Consider the following 23834-nt stretch of genomic DNA (forward strand, 5'->3'; position numbering starts at 1 on the left):
GCATGGAGCTGTTGTCCTGGCGTGGAGCTCTAGTCCTGGCATGGAGCTCTTGTCCGGGCGTGGAGCTCTTGTCCGGGCATGGAGCTCTAGTCCTGGCGTGGAGCTCTAGTCCGGGCGTGGAGCTCTAGTCCGGGCGTGGAGCTCTAGTCCTGGAGTGGAGCTCTAGTCCTGGCATGGAGCTCTTGTCTGGGATGGAGCTCTAGTCCTGGCGTGGAGCTCTAGTCCTGGCATGGAGCTCTAGTCCTGGCATAGAACTCTATTCCTGGCGTGGTGCTCTAGTCCTGGCGTGGAGGTGTTGTCCTGGCATGGAGCTCTTGTCCTGGCACAGAACTCTTGTCCTGGCACGGAGCTCTGGTCCTGGCACAGAACTCTTGTCCTGGCACGGAGCTCTTGTCCTGGCACGGAGCTCTAGTCCGGGCACGGAGCTCTAGGCCTGGCGTGGAGCTCTAGTTCTGGCGTGGAGCTGTTGTCCTGGCGTGGAGCTCTTGTCCGGGTGTGGAGCTCTAGTCCTGGCATGTGGCTGTTATCCTGGCGTGGAGCTCTTGACCTGGCACAGAGTTCTTGTCCTGGCATAGAACTCTAGTCCAGGCATCGTGCTCTAGTCTTGGCGTGGAGCTCTAGTCCTGGCGTGGAGCTGCTGTCCTGGCGTGGAGCTCTAGCCCTGGCATGGAGCTCTGGTCCTGGCGTAGAGCTGTTGTCCTGGTGTGGAGCTGTTTTCTTGGCATGGAGCTCTAGTCCTGGCACGGAGCTCTAGTCCTGGCATAAAACTCTAGTCCGGGCGTGGTGCTCTAGTCTTGGCGTGGAGCTCTAGTCCTGGTGTGGAGCTGTTGTCCTGGCGTGGAGTTCTATTCATGGCATAGAACTCTAGTCCTGGCACGGAGCTCTAGTCCTGGTGTGGAGCTGTTGTCCTGGCGTGGAGCTCTAGTCCGGGCGTGGAGCTCTAGTCATGGCGTGGAGCTGTAGTCCTGGCGTGGAGCTCTAGTCCAGGAATGGAGCTCTAGTCCGGGAATGGAGCTCTAGTCCGGGAATGGGGCTCTAGTCCGGGAATGGAGCTCTAGTCCGGGCGTGGGGCTCTAGTCCTGGTGAGGAGCTCTAGTCCGGGCATGGAGCTCTAGTCCGGGCGTGGAGCTCTAGTCCTGGCATGGAGTTGTTGTCCTGGCGTGGAGTTGTTGTCCTGGCGTGGTGCTCTAGTCGTGGCTAGGAGCTCTAGTCATGGCTAGGAGCTCTAGTCCTGGCTTGGGGCTGTTGTCCTGGCACGGAGCTGTTGTCCTGGCATGGAGCTCTTGTCCTGGCACAGAACTCTTGTCCTGGCACGGAGCTCTAGTCCGGGCACGCAGCTCTAGTCCTGGCGTGGAGCTCTGGTCCTGGCGTGGAGCTCTTGTCCTGGATCAGAACTCTTGTCCTGGCACGGAGCTCTAGTCCGGGCACAGAGCTCTAGTCTTGGCGTGGAGCTCTAGTCCTGGCATGGAGCTGTTGTCCTGGCAGGGAGCTCTAGTCCTGGCATAGAACTCTAGTCCAGGCATGGTGCTCTAGTCCTGGCATGGCGCTCTCATCTTGGCGTGAGACTGTTGTCATGCCTTGGAGCTCTAGTCCTTGCATGGAGCTCTGGTCCTGGTGTGGAGTCTGAGTCCTGGCGTGGAGCTCTTGACCTGGCATGGAGCACTAGTCCTGGCATGGAGCACTAGTCCTGGCATGGAGCTCTTGTCCTGGCGTGGAGCTCATGTCCGGCCGTGGTGCTCTAGTCTTCGCGTGGTGCTCTAGTCTTGGCGTGGAGCTCTAGTCCTGGCATGGAGCTGTTGTCCTGGCATAGAACTCTAGTCCGGGCGTGGTGCTCTAGTCTTGGCGTGGAGTTCTAGTCCTGACATGGAGCTGTTGTCCTGGCTTGGGGCTGTTGTCCTGGTGTGGAGCTCTCGTCCTGGCATGGAGCTCTAGACCTGGCGTGGAGCTCTAATCAGGGCACGGAGCTCTAGTCCTGGCATCGAGCTGTTGTCCTGGCACGGAGTTCTAGTCTTTGCACGGAGCTCTAGTCCTGGCATGGAGCTCTAGTCCTGGAATGGAGCTCTAGTCCTGGCATGGAGCTCTAGACCTGGCGTGGAGCTCTAATCAGGGCACGGAGCTCTAGTTCTGGCATTGAGCTGTTGTCCTGGCACGGAGCTCTAGTCTTTGCACGGAGCTCTAGTCCTGGCATGGAGCTCTAGTCCTGGAATGGAGCTCTTGTCCTGGCGTGGAGCTCTAGACCTGGCATGGAGCTCTAGTCCTGGCACGGAGCTCTAGTCCTGGCATGGAGCTCTAGTCCTGGCACGGCGCTCTAGTCCTGGCACGGAGCTCTAGTCCTGGCGTGGAGCTGTTGTCCTGGCGTGGAGCTCTAGTCCTGGCACGGCGCTCTAGTCCTGGCACGGAGCTCTAGTCCTGGCGTGGAGCTGTTGTCCTGGCGTGGAGCTCTAGTCTGGCGTGGAGCTCTAGTCTGGCGTGGAGCTCTAGTCCTGGCGTGGAGCTGTTGTCCTGGCGTGGAGCTCTAGTCTGGCGTATAGCTCTAGTCCGGGCGTGGAGCTCTAGTCCGGGCGTGGAGCTCTAGTCCTAGAGTGGAGCTGCTATCCTGGCATGGAGCTCTTGTCCTGGTGTAGAGCTCTTGGCCTGGCATGGAGCTCTAGCCCTGGCGTGGAGCTGTTGTCCTTGCATGGAGCTCTAGTCTTTGCACGGAGCTCTAGTCTTTGCATGGAGCTCTAGTCCTGGCGTGGAGCTCTAGCCCTGACACAGAGCTCAGGTCCTGGTGTGGAGCTCTGGGCCTGGCGTAGAGCTCTAGGCCTGGCGTGGAGCTGTTGTCCTGGCGTGGAGCTCTAGTCCTGGCGTGGAGCTGTTGTCCTGGCGTGGAGCTGTTTTCCTGGCGTGGAGCTCTAGCCCCGGCACGGAGTTCTAGTCCTGGAATGGAGCTCTAGTCCTGGCATGGAGCTGTAGTCCTGACACGTAGCTCTTGTCCTGGAATGGAGCTCTAATCCTGGCATGGAGCTCTAGTCCTGGTGTGAATATCTTGTCCTGGCATGGAGCTCTAGTCCTGGCATGGAGCTGTTGTCCTGGCGTGGAGCACTTGTCCTGGCGTGGAGCACTTGTCCTGGCATGGGGCTCTTGACCTGGCACAGAGATCTTGTCCAGGCATGGAGCTCTAATCCTGGCATAGAACTCTAGTCCCGGCATGGAGCTCTAGTCCTGCCACGGAGCTCTAGTCCTGGCATGGAGCTGCTGCCCTGGTGTGGAGCTGCCGTCCTGGTGTGGAGCGGTTTTCCTGGAGTGGAGCTGTTATCCTGGCATGGAGCTGTTGTCCTGGTGTAAAGCTCTTGGCCTGGCGTGGAGCTCTAGTCCTAGCATGGAGCTCTAGTCCTGGTAAGGAGCTCTAGTCCTGCCATGGAGCTCTAGTCCTGGCATGGAGCTCTAGTCCTGGCATGGAGCTGCTGCCCTGGTGTGGAGCTGCTGGCCTGGCATGGAGCTGTTGTCCTAGCGTGGAGCTGTTGTCCTGGCATGGAGCTGTTGTCCTGGCATGGAGTTGTTCTCCTGGTGTGGAGCTGCTGCCCTGGTGTGGAGCTGCTGTTCTGGCGTGGAGCTGTTGTCCTGGCGTGGAGCTGTTATCCTGGCGTGGAGCTGTTGTCCTGGCGTGGAGCTCTAGTCTGGCGTATAGCTCTAGTCCGGGCGTGGAGCTCTAGTCCGGGCGTGGAGCTCTAGTCCTAGAGTGGAGCTGCTATCCTGGCATGGAGCTCTTGTCCTGGTGTAGAGCTCTTGGCCTGGCATGGAGCTCTAGCCCTGGCGTGGAGCTGTTGTCCTTGCATGGAGCTCTAGTCTTTGCACGGAGCTCTAGTCTTTGCATGGAGCTCTAGTCCTGGCGTGGAGCTCTAGCCCTGACACAGAGCTCAGGTCCTGGTGTGGAGCTCTGGGCCTGGCGTAGAGCTCTAGGCCTGGCGTGGAGCTGTTGTCCTGGCGTGGAGCTCTAGTCCTGGCGTGGAGCTGTTGTCCTGGCGTGGAGCTGTTTTCCTGGCGTGGAGCTCTAGCCCCGGCACGGAGTTCTAGTCCTGGAATGGAGCTCTAGTCCTGGCATGGAGCTGTAGTCCTGACACGTAGCTCTTGTCCTGGAATGGAGCTCTAATCCTGGCATGGAGCTCTAGTCCTGGTGTGAATATCTTGTCCTGGCATGGAGCTCTAGTCCTGGCATGGAGCTGTTGTCCTGGCGTGGAGCACTTGTCCTGGCGTGGAGCACTTGTCCTGGCATGGGGCTCTTGACCTGGCACAGAGATCTTGTCCAGGCATGGAGCTCTAATCCTGGCATAGAACTCTAGTCCCGGCATGGAGCTCTAGTCCTGCCACGGAGCTCTAGTCCTGGCATGGAGCTGCTGCCCTGGTGTGGAGCTGCCGTCCTGGTGTGGAGCGGTTTTCCTGGAGTGGAGCTGTTATCCTGGCATGGAGCTGTTGTCCTGGTGTAAAGCTCTTGGCCTGGCGTGGAGCTCTAGTCCTAGCATGGAGCTCTAGTCCTGGTAAGGAGCTCTAGTCCTGCCATGGAGCTCTAGTCCTGGCATGGAGCTCTAGTCCTGGCATGGAGCTGCTGCCCTGGTGTGGAGCTGCTGGCCTGGCATGGAGCTGTTGTCCTAGCGTGGAGCTGTTGTCCTGGCATGGAGCTGTTGTCCTGGCATGGAGTTGTTCTCCTGGTGTGGAGCTGCTGCCCTGGTGTGGAGCTGCTGTTCTGGCGTGGAGCTGTTGTCCTGGCGTGGAGCTGTTATCCTGGTGTGGAGCTGTTCTCCTGGTGTGGAGCTGCTGCCCTGGTGTGGAGCTGTTGTCCTGGTGTGGAGCTGTTATCCTGGCATGGAGCTGTTGTCCTGGTGTGGAGCTGCTGTCCTGGTGTGGAGCTGTTTTCCTGGCACGGAGCTGTTGTCCTGGCGTGGAGCTGTTATCCTGGTGTGGAGCTGCTGTCCTGGCGTGGAGCTGTTGTCCTGGCGTGGAGCTGTTCTCCTGGTGTGGAGCTGTTCTCCTGGTGTGGAGCTGCTGCCCTGGTGTGGAGCTGTTGTCCTGGTGTGGAGCTGTTATCCTGGCATGGAGCTGTTGTCCTGGTGTGGAGCTGTTTTCCTGGTGTGGAGCTGCTGTCCTGGTGTGGAGCTGTTTTCCTGGCACGGAGCTGTTGTCCTGGCGTGGAGCTGTTATCCTGGTGTGGAGCTGTTATCCTGGTGTGGAGCTGCTGTCCTGGTGTGGAGCTGTTGTCCTGGCACGGAGCTGTTGTCCTGGCGTTGAGGTCTTGGCTCTGCATGGCTGTCTAAGCCTGGGTTTCTAGCGTAGCCTGATCTCTGGGGCTGTGAATTGACCTGTGATGAAGTTACCTCTTTTCCTTTTTATTTATGACTTCTACCATTAGGTTAGGTACCACATTGTGGTGACATAAAGAAGATTTCATTGTTTTTTGGAAAAATACCCGTGAGAATAACTCGCTGTTCTGTTATCACAGGAAAGATGTTGTTAACATCACGGGAATGCAACATAAGTTTAGCAGATTTGGACATGGGTTGGTGGGACTACCCTATGAAGAGAGATTGGGCCTGTTGTCTGTCAGGTTCAGAGATCTGATTGAAACCAACAAAATATGAAAGCGATAGACAGGTCAGATACAGTTAAGCTGGAAGTTGAGAACCAGGGAGAACAATTTAAAAGGAAGGGGAGATGCTATTTAGTAAAAAATGAGGTCTGTAGATGCTGGAGATCACAGTTGAAAATGTGTTGCTGGTTAAAGCATAGCAGGTCAGGCAGCATCCAAGGAATAGGAAATTCGACGTTTCGGGCATAAGCCTCATTCCTGATGAAGGGCTTATGCCCGAAACGTCGAATTTCCTATTCCTTGGATGCTGCCTGACCCGGAGATGCTATTTACCCCATTACTGTGTTTTGTCCAGTGCCAGCACTTACCAGCAATAAGAAGTGTTCAGCAAAATCTGTCCATGGAAAATCTTTTTGGAGGGCTCTGTGGGATAAGGGTAGATTACGTAGCAGTGTCACATGGAGGCAGTATATCCTGCACAGGTCTGCTGCAGACTGAACAGCCAATTCGTTGGATCCTTCCTGTTTCGAACACACAAGCGAGAGCAGTTGAAACTGAGTTCAATGTCCACCTCACCCTTTATAGAAGATGGTTCCAATGTCAATGTTCCTGTCCATCTACCCGTCAACAAGTAAAGAGATGCAATCTGACCGCTCCCTCAGCTCACTACCCGATGTTAAGCGAACCCCACAAGTGATACCTCTATTGCAATCCGCCTGGATACAAAGGACCGATCTGAATGACACATTCATGGAGATATTCTGTGGCTTTGCAGGGAATGACCACTTGATCTCTGACTCATGTTTCTTGGAAAGTCTCACCCCCACACACACAGCAGTTCCAAGTCCCACCAACTTTCCACTCGGTCAACCCAGTTTCACAAGGGGCCACTCGGTGGGAAGAACTGTACAGGCATCAAGTGGAATTCACTGGAGATCTTGTGGGAGGCAAGCAACCCATTCAGCCCATCACATCCATGCCAGCCTAATCATTTATTTTGAAGCCACCACCTTCATGTAGTCTTAGACATGGACATCACTGGAAAAGGTGACCAAAATTGCCAACCCTCAGTAGTGACAGGGGAAGTTTTTATTAGGAACATGGGAATTACTTGGCCAAGACCCATCTAAGTCAAGATTAGTGTAGTGCTGGAAAAGCACAACAGGTCAGGCAGCATCCGAGGAGCAGGAGAATTGACGTTTCAGGCAAAAACCTTGAATCTGGAATGAGGCTGGGAGCCTCAGCGGGGGGAAGAGATAAATGGGACGGTGGGTGGGGCTGGGGGGAAGGTAGCTGAGAGCGCAGTATGTGGATGGAGGTGGAGGTAAAGGTGATAAGTCGGGGAGGAGGATGGAGCAGATTGGTGGAAAGGAAAATTGACAAGTAGGACAGGTCATGAGGATGGTGCTACAGGGCAGAAGAGATGACTCGGGGGGTGCAGTGAGGGAGATACTCACTGAAATCCTTATTGACACAGGAGGAGAAATTCTTCAAGGTAGTTGGAAGAGGATGGTCTCCATGAAGTTGAGGACACTTTAATACAGATAATATCCTGGAATAAAATGGTGATCATGTGATCACTACTAATCTGAGTCACTAATGTCCTTAAGGGAAGGAAATCTGCCATCATTATCTGGCCTGGCCTACATGTGACTCCTGACCCACCAATGTGATTGACTTGAATAAAAGAAATGTGGATGCCGCAAATCAGAAACAAAAACAGAACATAGAACAGAAAACAATACAGCACAGAACTGGCCCTTCATCCCTCGATGTTGGGCTGGCCTGTGAACTATTCTCAGCTCGTTCCCCTATCCCATCATCATCCATGTGCTTATCGAAGGATTATTTAAATCTCCCTAATGCGGCTGAGTTGACTACATTAGCAGGTAGGACATTCCACACCCTTACCACTCTCTGCGTAAAGAATCTGCCTCTGATATCTGTCTTAAATCTATCTCCCCTCAATTTGTAGTTATGCCCCCTCGTACACACTGATGCCATCATCCTAGGAAAAGGACTTTCACTGCCTACCCTATCTAATCCTCTGATCATCTTGTATGTCTCTATCAAATCCCCCCTTAGCCTTCTTCTTTCCAATGAGAACAGACCCAAGTCTCTCAGCCTTTCCTCATAAGACCTTCCCTCCAGACCAGGTAACATCCTGGTAAATCTCCTCTGCATCTTTTCCAATGTTTCCACATCCTTCCTGTAATGGGGCGACCAGAACTGTACACAATATTCCAAGTGTGGCCGCACCAGTGTTTTGTATAGTTGCAGCATGACATTGCGGTTCCGGAAGTCAATCCCTCTGCCAATGAAACCTAACACACCGTATGCCTTCTTAATTGCTGGAAAAGCTCAGCAGGTCTGGCAGCATCTCTGGAGAGAAATCAAAGTTAACGTTTCAGGTCCGGTGGCCCTTCCTCAGAACTGACGGTAGCTCAGAAAGTGTCAGTTTATCGGCAGGGGGTTAGTAAGGAATAAACAGCTGGTGGGGATAGAGCCCAAAGAGAGAGAGGAAGTGTCGGACATACAAAGGAATGGATAACGATCTGGTTGGGATGGTGAATAACTGTTAATGGGGATTGTTAGTGACTAGTAATGACTGTGTAATGGCAGACTTTGTGTGAATACAAGGCTTGGTGTGTGGGGTAGGAAGCTAATATATGGGGGAGTCCAAGCTCCAAAGCTATTGAACTCGATATTGAATCCAAGAGGCTGCAGGGTTCCCAAGAGGAAAATAAGGTGTTGTTCTCCCACCTTGCGCTGAGCTTCATTGGAGCACTGCAGTGAGCCGGAGACAGAGATGTTTCCGGGGAACAGGCTGCTGTGTTAAAGTGGCAGCAACTGGAAGCTCAGTGTCTTTGTTGCAAAGCTCAGTGTCTTTGATGTTCTGCAAAGCGGTCACCCAATCTTCCCCAATGGAAAGCAGGCCACAGAGAGTCATAGCGTCATAGAGATGGACAGCATTGGGAGCAGTGATTGTACTGGTCTAGACTGTGTTACGTGCTGCTTCACCTGGACGGTGTGTTTGGGCCATTGCACACTGGGCAGGGAGGAAGTAAATGGTGTTACCGCCCCAGCGTGGCAGGGGAAGGTGCCGTGGGGCTGTGGAGGAAGGACTTAGTGCCCTCCAGGGAGTAAGTGCTAGGGTAACATGTTTTGTGAATGAATAGGTGGGAGGATTTGAAAACGAGGAGCAGGGCGGTGAGGTGGATAGCTGGATGGTGGCCACGCAGTAAGATGACGGGAATGTAGGACGCACCATCCAGAGCTCCACTACTCTGCCCGTTCCTCTTCTCCTTTCTTTTTTGTCTTCATTCTCTTCCCTCCCTTCTCTCAGCCTCGGACACCCAGCCCCACCTTCCCACTGCCAGCCTCTGAAGTGAGGACAGCAGCATGACGTGGGAATGCCAGTATTCCAGTGCAGAATGGAGGGGAGTGGTCGGGTGTAGAATGGGGGGGGGATTGTAGTGTTCCAGTGCAGAATGGAGGGGAGTGGTCCGGTGTAGAATGGGGGGGGGGGATTGTAGTGTTCCAGTGCAGAATGGAGGGTCGTGGTCCGTGTGGAGTGGGGGGCGAGTAGTGTTCCAGTGCAGAATAGAGGGTAGTGATCCGTGTGGAGTGGGGGGTGTGGTGTCCCAGTTTAGAATGGAGGGGAGTTGTCCAGTGGGGAGTGGAGTGGGGGTGTAGTGTTTAAGTGCAGAATGGAGGGTAGTGGTCTGGTGTGGAGTGGGGAGGGGGTGTACTGATCCAGTGCAGAATGGAGGGTAGTGGTCCAGTGTGGAGTGGGGAAGGGGTGTACTGATCCAGTGCAGAATGGAGGGGAGTGGTCTGGTGTGGAATGGGAGGTGTAGTGTCCCAGTGCAGAATGGAGGGTAGTGGTCCGGTGTGGAGTGGGGTGGGGGGGTGTACTGTCCCATTGCAGAATGGATGGTAGTGGTACGGTGTGGAGTAGGTGGCGGGGTGTACTGTCCCATTGCAGAATGGAGGGTAGTGGTACGGTGTGGAGTGGGGTGGTGGTCTAGTGCAGAGCAGAGGCTCCAGTGGTTAGACCCCGTTGAGGTGAGCTATGCTGGTCTGCTATGGAGACTGTCAATCAAGAATCCATCTCCCGCTGCCTTGAAAATATTTAAAAATTCTTCATCCAGTGCATTTTGAGTATAGTAATTAAATGTATTCCCACATCACCGTTTTAAATGGGTTGTCCACTTTTTTTTTAAATCTCTGACACCTATTTCTAGATTCTGCTGCAGGAGGAAACAGCATCGCTTCATCAGAAACAAAAACAGAAATTGCTGGAACAACTCAGGAGGTCTGGCAGCATCTGTGGAGAGAAATCATCATTTCAGGTCAAGTGACCCTTCCTCAGAAGATTACATCCAGCCAGTCAAATCCCCGCAGAGTGCTGGATGTTTCCATTAGGTCACCTCTGACTTTTCGATACTGCGTAAGACCATAAAATGAAGGATTCTAGATTAGAGTGGTGCTGGAAAAGCACAGCAGTTCAGGCAGCATCCGAGGAGCAGGAAAATCGACGTTTCGGGCAAAAGCCCTTCATCAGGAATACAGGCAGAGAGCCTGAAGGGTGGAGAGATAAGTGAGAGGAGGGTGGGGGTGGGGATAAAGTAGCATAGAGTACAATAGGTGAGTGGGGGAGGGGATGAAGGTGATAGGTCAGGGAGGAGAGGGTGGAGTGGATAGGTGGAAAGGGAGATAGGCAGGTAGGACAGGTCATGGGGACAGTGCTGAGCTGGAAGTTTGGAACGGGGGTGAGGTGGGGGAAGGGAAATGAGGAAACTGTTGAAGTCCACATTGATGCCCTGGGGTTGAAGTGTTCCGAGGCGGAAGATGAGGCGTTCTTCCTCCAGGCGTCTGGTGGTGAGGGAGCGGCGATGAAGGAGGCCCAGGACCTCCATGTCCTCGGCAGAGTGGGAGGGGGAGTTGAAGTGTTGGGCCACAGGGCGGTGTGGGTGATTGGTGCGGGTGCCCCAGAGATGTTCCCTAAAGCACTCTGCTAGGAGGTGCCCAGTCTCCCCAATGTAGAGGAGACCGCATCGGGAGCAATGGATACAATAAATGATATTGGTGGATGTGCAGGTAAAACTTTGATGGATGTGGAAGGCTCCTTTAGGGTCTTGGATGAAGGTGAGGGAGGAGGTGTAGGTGCAGGTTTTGCAGTTCCTACGGTGGCAGGGGAAGGTGCCAAGATGGGAGGGTGGGTTGTTGGGTGGGGGGGCGGGTGGCGTGGACCTGACCAGGTAGTCACGGAGGGAATGGTCTTTGTGATGAAGGAGCAGAATTAAACGTTTTGGTCTGTCGAGTCCACTCCACCATGCAATCATGGCTGATATGTTTTTGAACTGAAAATGTGTTGCTGGAAAAGCGCAGCAGGTCAGGCAGCATCCAAGGAGCAGGAGATTCGACGTATCGGACATGAGCCCTTCTTCAGGAATCAGGTTGCTGCTTGACCTGCTGCGCTTTTCCAGCAACACATTTTCAGCTCTGATCTCCAGCATCTGCAGTCTTCACTTTCTCCTGATATGTTTCTGAACCCCATTTTCCTGCTTCCTCCCCATAACCAATAAGAATTGTTACCAATCAAGAACTTACCTACCTCTGTCTTAAGGACATTCAATGACTTGGCCTCCACAACTCTCTGTGGCAATAGTTTTCACAGAGTCACCACCCTCTGGTTGAAGAAATTCTTCCTCATCTCAGTTCTAAAGGGCCGTCCCTTCTGAGGCTGTGCCCTGGGGTCCTAATGTCTCCTATTGGTGGAAACATCTTCTCCATGTCCACTCTATCCAGGCCTCTCAGTGTTTTATATGTTTCAATCAGATCCTTGTCATCTTTCTCAACTCCACTAAGTACAGACACAGAATCCTCAACCGCCCTGTATATGACAAGCCCTTCATTTTTGAGCTATTCTTGTAAACTTCCTCAGAACCCGTTCCATCAGAGAAGGTACAGAAGCCTGAACACACACACCAGCTGGTTTTGTAACAGTTTCTACCCTACTGTTGTTAGAATACTGAATGGACTCACAAACTCTTAACAGTCCCCTGTATCTGAGTTTTTGTTTTTGCTGCTGTTTACCTATTATTTACTTATCTTTGCTACTTAACTCTGTGATCTCCCTGTATTGCTCGCAAGACAAAGCTTTTCACTGTGTCTCGGTACACGTGACAATAAATTCAATCCAATCCAATACAAATCCAAGCACAGCACATCCTTTCTTAGATATGGGGCCCAAAACTGCTCCTGATATTCCGAATGCAGTCTTACATAGCCTCAGATTTTGTACATCCCTGATTTTGTATTCTAGCCCTCTCGGACTGAATGCTAATATTGCATTTGCCTTCCTAATTGCCAAGTGAACCTATATGTTAACTCTTAAGAGAGTCCTGAACTAGAAGTCCCAAGTCCCTCTGTGCTTCAGATTTCCAAAACCTTTCCCCATTTAGAAAATAGACTATGCCTCAATTCACAGCAACAATAGAATCCCAACTGTGTGGGAAACAGGCCAATTGGGGAGAACGTGGAGACTGCAGATGCTGGATTAGATTAGATTAGATTACTTACAGTGTGGAAACAGGCCCTCGGTCCAACAAGTCCACACCGACCCGCCGAAGCGCAACCCACCCAATCCCCTACATTTACCCCTTTATCTAACACTAGGGGCAATTTAGCATGGCCAATTCACCTGACCTGCATATCTTTGGACTGTGGGAGGAAACCGGAGCACTCGGAGGAAACCCAGACAGACACAGGGAGAATGTGCAATCTCCACACAGACAGTCGCCCGAGTCGGAAATTGAACCCGGGTCTCTGGCGCTGTGAGGCAGCAGTGCTAACCACTGTGCCACCGGGAGATCAGAGTCAAAACGTGTGGTACTGGAAAAGCACAGCCGGTCAGGCAGCATCCGAGGAGCAGGAAGGTTGACATTTCAAGCATAAGCTCTTCATCAGGAACATTCCTGCACTTTTCCAGCACCACACTTTTTGAAACAGGCCATTCGGCCCATCTCACTCATACCAAACCCGAACAGCATCCCACTCAGACCCATCCCCCTAACCTATATTTCCCATGGTTAACCCACCTAACCTGCACATCCCTGGACACAATGGGCAATTTCCCATAGCCAATCCATCCTAACCTGCACATCTTTGGACTGTGGGAAGAAACCGGAGCACCTGGAGGAAACCCACGCAGACACGAGGAGAATGTGCTAACTCCACACAGACAGTCACCCGAGGCTGGAATCAAGCCCAGGTCCCTTGGTGCTGTGAGGCAGCAGTGCTAACCACTGAGGCACCTTGGCGCCCATCTTCCTATCAAAGTGCATAACCTAACACTATCCCACACTGTAACCCACCTGACACCTTTTTGCCCACTCTCCTAACCTCCACGTCCTCCTGCAGCCCCTCCCCCGCACCCTCGGCAGTACCTCTACCTTCGCCTGTCACTGTGGCCAAACCTGTCTAGCCTTTCCTCAGAAGGCAATCCGCTGGTTCTGAGTATTAGTCTAGACATCCTTGTCTGCACTGGTTCTGACTCATCATTCTACGGGTGACCAGTACTAGATGCAGTGCTCCCTGTGCGGATTGAATCCCACCATGGTTATGAAATTGGAATTCAATCTGGATCGCTAAGATCCTTTATGGAAGGAAGTCTGGCATCCTGACAAGGATGTGGTCTACATGTGACTCCATTCCAAAATGGATGCCTCTGAGCAGTTAGGGATGGGCAATAAATGCTGGCCCAGCCTGGGATGCCCATGTTCCATGAATTAATTGAATGAATGACATTTTCCACGAACTTGTGAATGCAGTTTCAACCTGTTAAAGCCAGTTATCCATCCAGGAAGCCAATCACTCCTTGAGGAACTTCTCGGTCCAAGAATATTTCTCAATAATTACAGGTCTCGAAAGACAGAGTTACCTCGTGAGGTTCTGCCTTTCCACCTTTTTTGGTTGCAGACCCAACCATCGCCAACCCCTGAGCGTACATCTTCAGAGCCACTGAGCAGGACACAACGCAAAGAATTCTGCTGATGTCGCATCCCTGGGGCCATACTCCTTTCAGCTTGGAGAAGCTGTGCTGAATCTGAAAGAATACAGAGTGTCGGTTTCTGACTGATGTGCGAGAAAGAGATTGTGCTCCCACTGTTAGACAAATGCAGTAAATTAGATTACAGCCACAGTCATTGAGATGTACAGGTCGGAAACTCAACCTTCGGTCCAACTCATCCATGCCAACCAGATATCCCGACCCAAGCTAGTCCCATTTACCAGCACTTGGTCCATATCCCTTCAAACCCTTCCTATTCATATATCCATCCAGATGCCTTTTAAATGTTGCAATTGTACCAACCTCCACCACTTCCTCTGGCAGCTCATTCCATACATGTACCACCCTCTGTGTGAAAACGTTGCCCCTTGGATTCCTTTTATATTTGTCCTCTCTCACCCTAAACCAAGCTCTCTAGTTTTAAACAAATTAAATAAATAAATGATGCATCAAGGAAACAGAACATTCACCTTATCTTTTTCTCCACATGAAATGTCCAGCCTGATCATACTTTCCTGTCTGTCTCACACAGCCACTTGTCTTTCCTGGGCAATATTCCAATGAGATGACTGCTTTATCGCCAGGCTCCTGCCCCCACAATGAATCAGATGCTTCTGGGTTCAAGCTCCCAATTCAAGACATCGGGCAAAACATTCCAGGGTATTTCCACCCGCCACCACCCCCACCCCACGCCCCCACCACCACCAATTTCCCTCACCCAGTTTGGTGACAAAATTCATTTCATGTCCTTTGGGGAACATCAAAGATGCCGAGACGTTGCCTCGAAGGAGTGAAAGGGAGTCCTTGCCCAGTACTCTCAACAACATTTATCCCTCCAACAAAGTCACCAAGAGAGATCAGTCAAGTCTCTGTTCATGGGATCTTGCTGTGCCTGACATTCACAGCTGTGTTTCTCACCTGACAAGGTTGACTGCCCTTGGGCACTTGCACAGGGCTTGGAGGAGGTTGGTCTGAACCCGGGTCCCCTGGCGCTGTGAGGCACCAGTGCTAACCACTGAACCAGCGTGCTGCCCACCTTCCTATCAAAGTACATAACCTCACACTTTCCCACACTGTAATCCACCTGACACATTCTTGCTCCTGCAGCCCCTCCCCCACACCCTCAACACTCCCTGTATCTTCGGCTATCGCTGTGGCTGAACCTGTCCAGAGTTTCCTCAGAAGGCAATCTGCTGGTTCTGGGCATGAGTCCAGCCAGTCTGAACACAAAGCAATAAGGAATGGAAACAGGTCATTCAGCCCCTCAAACCTGCTCCGCCAACCAGTAGGACCACACCCGATATATTAGCGCCTAAACTCCACTTGCCTGGCCCAGCCTCCCATAACCCTGCAATGCCTTCTCAATCTGCAGTCTGTTCGATTCAGACTCAATTATATTCAAGGGGAAGAAATTCCTCTTTATCCCTCCGTCTAAGCTGCTGCTAGAAGTCACCTTGTAAGCTCACAAAGGTTGGACAGAAAGGTTTACCAATCCTCACTGACACCTGCACTCTCTGAGAGCTGCCAACAAACACTGGCCTTACCACCAGACGGAGTGACATTGGCATTGCTACATTGGCCCAGGGTGAGTAGTTGAGGCGCCCAGGCTAATGTTTTGACGACCATGTGTTCAAATTGCTTGAAAAGCTCACCTCAGTGAGTTTACCATGGCTCTCTCATTTGTGCAAATTAGTAAGCCATTCAGCCCCCTTCAGACTGCTTCCCCGTTCAACAAGATCACAGTTGATCTGATTCTAACCTTAACTCCACTCTCTTGTCTACCTCTCATAACTCTGCACATTACCAATAATTGGGAAAACCCATCTGGTTTACTAATGCCCTTCAGGGAAGGAAATCTGCCATCCTTACCCAGTCTGGCCTACACGTGACTCCAAACCCACAGGAATGTAGCTGCCCCTTAACTGCCCCCTGAAATGACCCTAGAAAGCTATTCAGTTCATGGGCTTTTAGGAATGGACAACACATTTCTCAGGAAGGAATAGGTAAAATGTGAAAATGAGAGCAAAACACAGACTGAAAGATGCAGAAAGATAATTCATAGAATCCCTACAGTTCAGAAACAAGCCATTCAGCCCATCAAGTCTACACTCACCCTCCAAACAGCGTCCCACCCAGACCCACCCCCCTCCCTGCATTTCCCATGCCCAATCTGCCTAACCTGCAGATCCCTGGATGTGATTGGCAATTTAGATTATATTAGATTCCCTACAGTGTGGAAACAGGCTCTTCGGCCCAACCAGTCCACACCGACCCTCCAAAGAGTAACCTACCCTGACCCTTTTCCCTCTGACTATTGCACCTAACACTATGCGCAATTTACCATGGCCAATTCACCTGACCTGCACATCTTTGGACTGTGAGAGGAAACTGGAGTACCAGGAGGAAACCCATGCAGACACGGGGAGAATGTGCAAACTCCACACAGATAATTGTCTGAGAGTGGGATCGAACCCAGCTCCCTTGAGGCAGCAGTGCTAACTAGTGAGCCACTGTGCCACCCCATTGAAGGAATGTAACTTGACAGAGAATTATAAAGAAAGACTTGGACTTGCATCGTACATATGAGGATTTTCGGATATCCCGAAGATCACCTAAGAGAAATTTGAGGCAAGTTATGAAGAAACAAGTAGATAATGATGAAGAAGAATGTAAGCAACCATAGAGTATATGGGAAAAAAAATAGCCTTTTCTCAGATGCAAATGACTTTAGTTTTAAATAACACAATTTTTATGCTTCAGTCAATGATTCAGTTAGACAGAGAGCAATCCTACCTCTTTCTGCATTTGTATCGCCAGTTTTTTTTGATTTGGGATAGGAAACACTTGATTGTAGATGGAAGGAGCAACTTGCACCATCCACTTCTGGGCACTTCTTAAATCGTCAGCATGCTGCAGCATTAGGGAACAAAGAAAAACTCCAGTCAGTTTGACAGCTCGGCAATGAAAAACACGTTCACTTGCAGCATGTACATTCTGAACAAGACAACACTGCGACGCAGAGGAAGGGGAGACAGTTTACTTGAGCTTGAAGGACAGGAAAAACTCAGGTTATTTTCTCTGGAGTGGCGGAGGCTGAGGGGAAACTTGATAGAAGTCGACAAAATTATGAGATGCACGGATAGGTTTGACGGTCAGAACTTTTTTTATCCCCCCCAAGAGTTGAAATGTCCAATACTAGGAGACATCCATTTAAAGTGAGAGGGGGAAGGAGATGTGAGGGGCAAGTTTTTTATACAGCATGTGGTAGGAGTCTGGTGCTGGAGGCAATACAATAAAGACATTTAAGGGGCTTTCAGATCAGTACATGAATATGCAAGGAATAGAGGGATATGGACCCAGGGTGGGCAGATTTAACACCAGCTTGAAAACATGAATGAACAAAGCTGGAAATGAACGCTAATATCTGAAAAAAAAATTGGCCATGAAGCTGTTAGATTGTTTCAATGGGCTGAATGGCCTACCCCTGTTCCTTTGCCTACGTCTTATGGCCTTCTTTAAGGAAAGTAGCCTACCATCTTGGGCTGCCACCCACGTGGGGTATTTGTACCTGATTGGCAATGCTTCTGTTAGCTCCCATAACATTAGAATCTGCATGGGAATGCGTGACTGAAAGATTCAACAGACACTTAGTACAGGTCCTGGTATATACAGATATCATACACACAGTCACTTCAACACCTGGGTTAATACTGAGCTGTTCAGTTACAGACAGTAGCAGGCTTCCTTCAATGTGTCATGCTTCAGGTTATGATGGGGCCTGAGATCTTTACTCCCTTAGGTCACATGCACAGATACGGTGATAATTTCATGAACATATCTCTTGAAGGTACACTGTGTGATAACTGAAACATAAAACAAAATTCACTTTCCTAATCAGAGTTTTCATATGAAGATAGGAACGGAAGTGTGTCACTCAGCTTATACAGCGTATCCTGTCATTCAGTAAGATAATGGTTGATCTCACACTTTGATGTCTTTTACTCATCCGATCCACTGTATGCCACTGATAAGCAGAAATCTATCTAACCTTAAACACAATCGAAGACTAAAGCTCCACAGTTCTCAGTGGGAGAGAATTCCAAACTTTCACAACTCTGAGTAAGAACAATTCTCCTTCTCTCAGAACTAAATGACATTAGTTTAAAATGGTGTCCCCTGGTTCCTGATTTCCCAAACAGGAAGAACTATTCAAAGTTTGGGAGAAGATTTGTAGCTCGGGTGCTTGTTGTTGTGGTTCTGTTCGCCGAGCTGGGAGTTTGTGTTGCAGACGTTTCGTCCCCTGTCTAGGTGACATCCTCAGTGCTTGGGAGCCTCCTGTGAAGCGCTTCTGTGATGTTTCCTCTGGCTCTATAAATGCTGGAGGAAAGATCACAGAAGTGCTTCACAGGAGGCTCCCAAGCACTGAGGATGTCACCTAGACAGGGGACGAAACGTCTGCAACACAAATTCCCAGCTCGGTGAACAGAACCACAACAGGAAGAAATATCTTGCCTGTTTCTATTCTGTTTATTTATTTTGGATTTTTAATCTCGCATTCTTTGAAACTGTAGGGACTATATGCCTAGTTTCTCTTCAAGTCTGGTGAATCTTTGTTGCACTCCCTCTATGGCAATTATATCTTTCCTAAAATAAGGAGTTTTACACTACAGACAGATTCGGTCTAACCAAGCTCCTGGAGGAAGAAGCCACTACTCCTGCCCTCAAGTCCTCTTCCAATGAAGGTGAACATTCCCATTTGCCTTCCTGTGAGTTCATTCCGACACCATCCTGGTGGAAAATGTATAATCCATCAGATTAATAAACAAATTGGTACATAATTAAATCATCTGGGAGAAAGGGAGGACTGCAGATGCTGGAGATCAGAGTCAAGAGTGCGGTGCTGGTCAGGCAGCATCCGAGGAGCAGAAGAATCTGCGTTTCAGGCAAAAGCCTTTATCTGGCTTTCCTGATGAAGGGCTTTTGCCTGAACCGTCAATTTTCCTGCCCTTCGGATGCTGCCTGACCTGCTGCGCTTTTCCAGCACCACACTCTTGACATAATTCAATCAGTCAGTCCTTTAATGGCTGGTAGGCAGAAGAAAAGGCAAAAATATTTCAGGATATTTGACATTTTCCTTCTTCTATACTAAGTAATAATTGACTTCCTGGAGTCCAAACCAGTCACTGAATTCTCTCAGACTGTTCCATCAGCTGAACAGGAAGACATCACCGCCAATTTCTTAAGATAAGATATCTGGAATTCCTGATGAAGGGCTTATCCTGCTCGGATGCGGACTGTGCTTTTCCAGCGCCACACGTTTTGACTCTGACCCCCAGCATCTGCAGTCCTCGCTTTCTCCTCATGAGGGGTAGGTATTGAATGCTGGCCGAGCCATTGATGCCTGCGTCCCAAGAGCAAATATATACAAAGGTGATAGGGGATAGTGAGGACTGCAGCTGCTGGACAGTCAGAGTTGATAAAACATGGAAAAAGCACGGCCGGTCGGGCGCCATCCGAGGAGCAGCAGAGTCAACGTTTCGGGCAGGACCCTTCATCCGGACTCCCATATACAAAGGAGATATTGACTGGAGGTATTCAAAATCATGAGGGGTCATGACAGAATAGCTAGTGAAACTCATTCCTAATGGTCAGTAATGCAGTATGCCTTTCAGAGACATCTTCACAAGGTCATCACCGCATATAGCCCTAAAGGAATAAAGGTCTCAGACTCCATCTTAACTGGGATAACTTGAAGCATGACCTGTTCTGAGAAACATGCTCTCCTGCAGTGATTTAATAGACTAATTTCAACTCAAACACTGATGTACCTGTGAATGTAGTAGCTAACTGCAATAACCATAAAAGGATCCCTGCAGTGTAGAAGCTGGCCATTCAGCCCATCAACCCTCCAAAGAACATCCCACACAGATCCATCTCATCCTTGCATTTCCCATGGCAAATCCACCTAGCCTGCATAGATCCCTGGATGTGATGGGCAATTTCCCATGGCCATTCCTCTTAACCTGCACAAGTTTGGACTGTGGTGGGAAACCAGCACACCTGGAGGAGATCCATGAAGGCACGGGGAGGATTTGCAAACTCCACACAGACAGTTGCCCAAGGGTGGAAGTGGACCTGGTTCCTGGCGCTATGTGATAATAATTGAACCGCTATGCCACCCAACTGGATCTTTCAATACCACATCATCTACAACTAGTTTCTTATTTCACAAGAGGTAACGTGAGCACTGCTTCATCGTGGGGCATACCCTAGCTTTCTACAAAGAAACAACTCCAACAGAAGGCTTGAGGAGGTAAAGTCAGAGTCCTTGTCAAAAGAAATAACGATGGCACAAGCAGAAACATGTTCACACAGCAGGGTGTGTGGTTCGGATCTGAAACGTGCAGCCAGAGAGTGTGGTGAAGAGGGAATTGGGCTATTGTCGAAAAATGAGAACAGCGATGTGCTACTGAGACTTTATAAAGCTCTGGCTCGGCCCCATTTAGAATACCATGTCCAGTTTTGGGCCCCGCACCTCAGGAAGGACATACTGGCACGGAGCGTGTCCATTGGAGGTTCACACGGATGATCCTGGAATGGTAGGCCTAACATACAATGAACAGCTGAGGATCCTAGGATTGTATTCATTCGAGTTTAGAAGGTTGAGGGAAGATCTAATAGAAACTTACAAGATAATGCATGGCTTAGAAAGGGTAGACGCTGGGAAGTTGTTTCTGTTAGATGAGGAGACTGGATCCATGGGCACAGCCTTAGAATTAGAGGGGGTCAATTTAAAATGAAAATGAGGAGACATTTCTTCAGCCAGAGAGTGGTGGGCCTGTGGAATTCTCTGACACAGAATGCAGTGGAGGCTGGGACATTAAATGTCTTCAAGGTAGAGGTTGAAAAATTCTTAATCTCGCAAGGAATTAAGGGATAGGGGGAGAGTGCGTGTAAGTGGCGCTGAAATGCCCATCAGTCATGATTGAATGGCAGAGTGGACTTGATGGGCCTAATGGCCTTACTTCCACTCCTATGGTCTTATGAAAAATATGTACACGTTTGACTTTACAAGTTAATTTAGTTATGGACCTATTTATTTATCAATCCCCTTAGTAATTAATAGAAAGAAAGTTAAATATATATCGAGTCATAGAGATGTACAGCACAGAAATAGACCCTTTGGTCCAACTTATCCATGTCAACCAGATCGCCTAACCTAATCTAGTCCCATTTTCCAGTATTTGGCCATATCCCTCCATACCCTTCCTATTCATATTCCCATCCAGATGCCTTTTAAATGTTATAATTGTACCAGCCTCCACCATTTCCTCTGGCAGCTCATTCCATACACGTACCACCCTCTGTGTGAAAAAGTTGTAGCTCAGTTCTTTTTTAAATCATTTCCCTCTCACCTTCAACATATGCTGCCTTGACTCACCCACCCTAGAAAGAAAACCGTGGCTATTTACCCTGCCAATGCCACTAATGATTTTATAAACCTTTATAAGATCACCCCTCAGCCTTGTACACACACCAGAGAGAAAAGCCCCAGTCTATTCAACCTCTCCCTGTAGCTCAAACCTTCCAACACTGGCAGCACCCTTTTCTGAGCCCTTTCTAGTTTAGCACTGTCTTTCCAATAGCCAGAAGACCAGATTTCAATTCAATTGTTATTTACCTTCTGAAAAGTCGATCTCAGGTATGAACTGCTGCAAATATGATACCCATAAACTCGGAGAATGTCCCAGCTCATTCCAGAGGAAAGGACGATGTTTATTCCTGTCCCTAGCGTGTGGAGCATAAATATGTGGAACATTCCGGATGCACACTTGCTACTCCAACCGCTGGTGAACGCTTTGTCTGACATCACCACGAAATACGGATGGTTCTCAACCAAAAAGTCCTTCCATTTCGGGTCAAAGCAGTTTGCGAAGTCTGTAAGGACTGGGATGTTGGTGTTGTGTTGAAGGTGGAGAATCAGTGCAGTCCTTACAGAGAGGTAAAGGCAACTTTGATTCCACATACATTCAGCATCCTGTAAAGATACGGTGGGGAAAACCAAGATTAGTTAAATCAGGATTCTTTTCCTTTTGCTATTTATTCAGTGTCATTGATTAGATTAGATTAGATTACTTACAGTGTGGAAACAGGCCTTTCGGCCCAACAAGTCCACACTGACCTGCCGAAGCGCAACCCACCCATACCCCTACATTTACCCCTTACCTAACACTATGGGCAATTTAGCATGGCCAATTCACCTGACCCGCACATCTTTGGATTGTGGGAGGAAAACCGGAGCACCCGGAGGAAACCCATGCAGACACGGGGAGAACGTGCAAACTCCACACAGTCAGTCGCCTGAGTCGGGAATTGAACCCGGGTCTCAGGCGCTGTGAGGCAGCAGTGCTAACCACTGTGCCACCGTGCTGCCCACTGCGCCAACATTTGTTAGGTGAAAGTGAGGACTGCAGATGCTGGAGATCAGAGTAGAGAGTGTGGTGCTGGAAAAGCACAGCAGATCAGCCAGCATCTGAGGAGCAGGAGAGTCGACATTTCAGACATAAGCCTTTCATCAGGAATGTCATTAATTACCATCTGACCTGGTCCAGCAAGGCTGCTCAGTCACTCAAAGGTCTCAAGAAAGAAATGAAACTGAGTGGCCCACTTGCCATTGACCTCGGCATTGGAAATGACATCAGTGAACACATTCCCTGTCAACACTGCATATGGGAAAAGAGCTGGGTTATAGAGTCAAAGATTCCTACAGCACGGAGCCAGGCTCTTTGGCCCAAACTGGGCCGTGCTACCCAAAATATCCCTCCACACCAACCCCATTTCCCTGCACTTGTATCCTTCCTCTCAAATGGCAGCTTCTGAACTTGGAGAGGTTCCTCCTGTCGTGCTAAACTCCTGATTAAACCTCTGTAAATTGCTGAAAGCTTTTTCTTCAGGTAAAAAGTGAGGTCTGCAGATGCTGGAGATCACAGCTGAAAATGTGTTGCTGGTTAAAGCGCAGCAGGTCAGGCAGCATCCAAGGAATAGGAAATTCGACGTTTCGGGCATAAGCCCTTCATCAGGAATGAGGAAAGTGTGTCCAGCAGGCTAAGATAAAAGGTAGGGAGGAGGGACTTGGGGGAGGGGCGATGGAGATGTGATAGATGGAAGGAGGTCAAGCTGAGGGTGATAGGCCGGAGTGGGGTGGGGGTGGAGAGGTCAGGAAGAAGATTGCAGGTTAGGAGGGCGGTGCTGAGTTGTGGGAACCGACTGAGACAAGGTGGGGGGGGAGGGGAAATGAGGAAACTGGAGAAATCTGAGTTCATTCCTTGTGGTTGGAGGGTTCCCAGGCGAAAGATGAGGCGCTCTTCCTCCAACCGTCGTGTTGTTCTTCATGCCTATTTCAAGGTTAGTTTTTTAAACCTTGCACTCAAGCTACCTTCCTGTGAAGGCAGCTGAAACATTTGAATATTTTGAAGTGAACCTTTACAACCCTAAGGGAGCAGTCAAAGCAGTAGCCCAGGCACTATGGGCTGAGTGGCCTCATTCTGTAAGATTCTAATTCTGTGCAAATCCTTCATACAGTTTCCAGAGCTTATTTATATAAAGCCACGCAAGTACACATTTCTTACCTTAAAGAACATAATGATAAACTTTGCCTTCTTCTGTGTCAAGTCAAACAAGAAGCTCTCCACCAGATAAAAGAAATGCAAATTTTGCCCAGGGACGAGGGTGGTCTCATGGATGTATGTCATCATTAAGGAGTCACCGTCAATGACAAAGAACTCAGACTCCACAAAGTCACAGAGCAGGCTCACTTTCCTGATCAGAAAAGATAGCAACAAATGAATGATCTGTCCCGCCTTCCATCCATAATCACACTCACAGTCACAATATCTCAGGATTGACTGCTACAGCAGGAGGTCATTCTGTCCAAGAGCTATGCTAATTCCCCACCCTCTTCCCTGTAGTCTGTCAAAATCATTCTTTCCAAGGATTTCTCATATTCCCTTCTGAAAGACGGGAAGAATTTGATGTGCCCTCCACCAGGGAAGAGGAGGCAGTAAAATTCTCCCACTGTCTTTCCTGGCCCTTTCTGAGGCACCCCAAACCTGCCTTCAATCTTACTGTGGAGAAAGTGAGGACTGCAGATGCTGGAGATCAGCTGATCACATTTTCAGCTGATGCTGCCTGACC

At 49.9% G+C, this 23834-nt stretch overlaps 1 protein-coding gene across 1 annotated transcript in view; it reads right to left on the bottom strand.

Annotated features, from left to right (window-relative positions):
• LOC132829932 (probable ATP-dependent RNA helicase DDX60) overlaps positions 1-23834 on the bottom strand; it is a 166030-nt gene that overhangs the window by 105323 nt on the left and 36873 nt on the right. Inside the window, exons 3-7 of the mRNA XM_060847358.1 lie at positions 23270-23459; positions 21322-21678; positions 13512-13676; positions 5932-6084; positions 4558-5160 (exon numbers count right to left, since the gene is read on the bottom strand). Coding sequence (XP_060703341.1) covers positions 4558-5160; positions 5932-6084; positions 13512-13676; positions 21322-21678; positions 23270-23459 — 1468 coding nt within the window. The remainder of the gene's footprint in view (positions 1-4557; positions 5161-5931; positions 6085-13511; positions 13677-21321; positions 21679-23269; positions 23460-23834) is intronic.

Source organism: Hemiscyllium ocellatum, chromosome 2 (assembly GCF_020745735.1).
Source record: "Hemiscyllium ocellatum isolate sHemOce1 chromosome 2, sHemOce1.pat.X.cur, whole genome shotgun sequence".
In the NCBI taxonomy this organism is placed as follows: Eukaryota; Metazoa; Chordata; class Chondrichthyes; order Orectolobiformes; family Hemiscylliidae; genus Hemiscyllium; species Hemiscyllium ocellatum.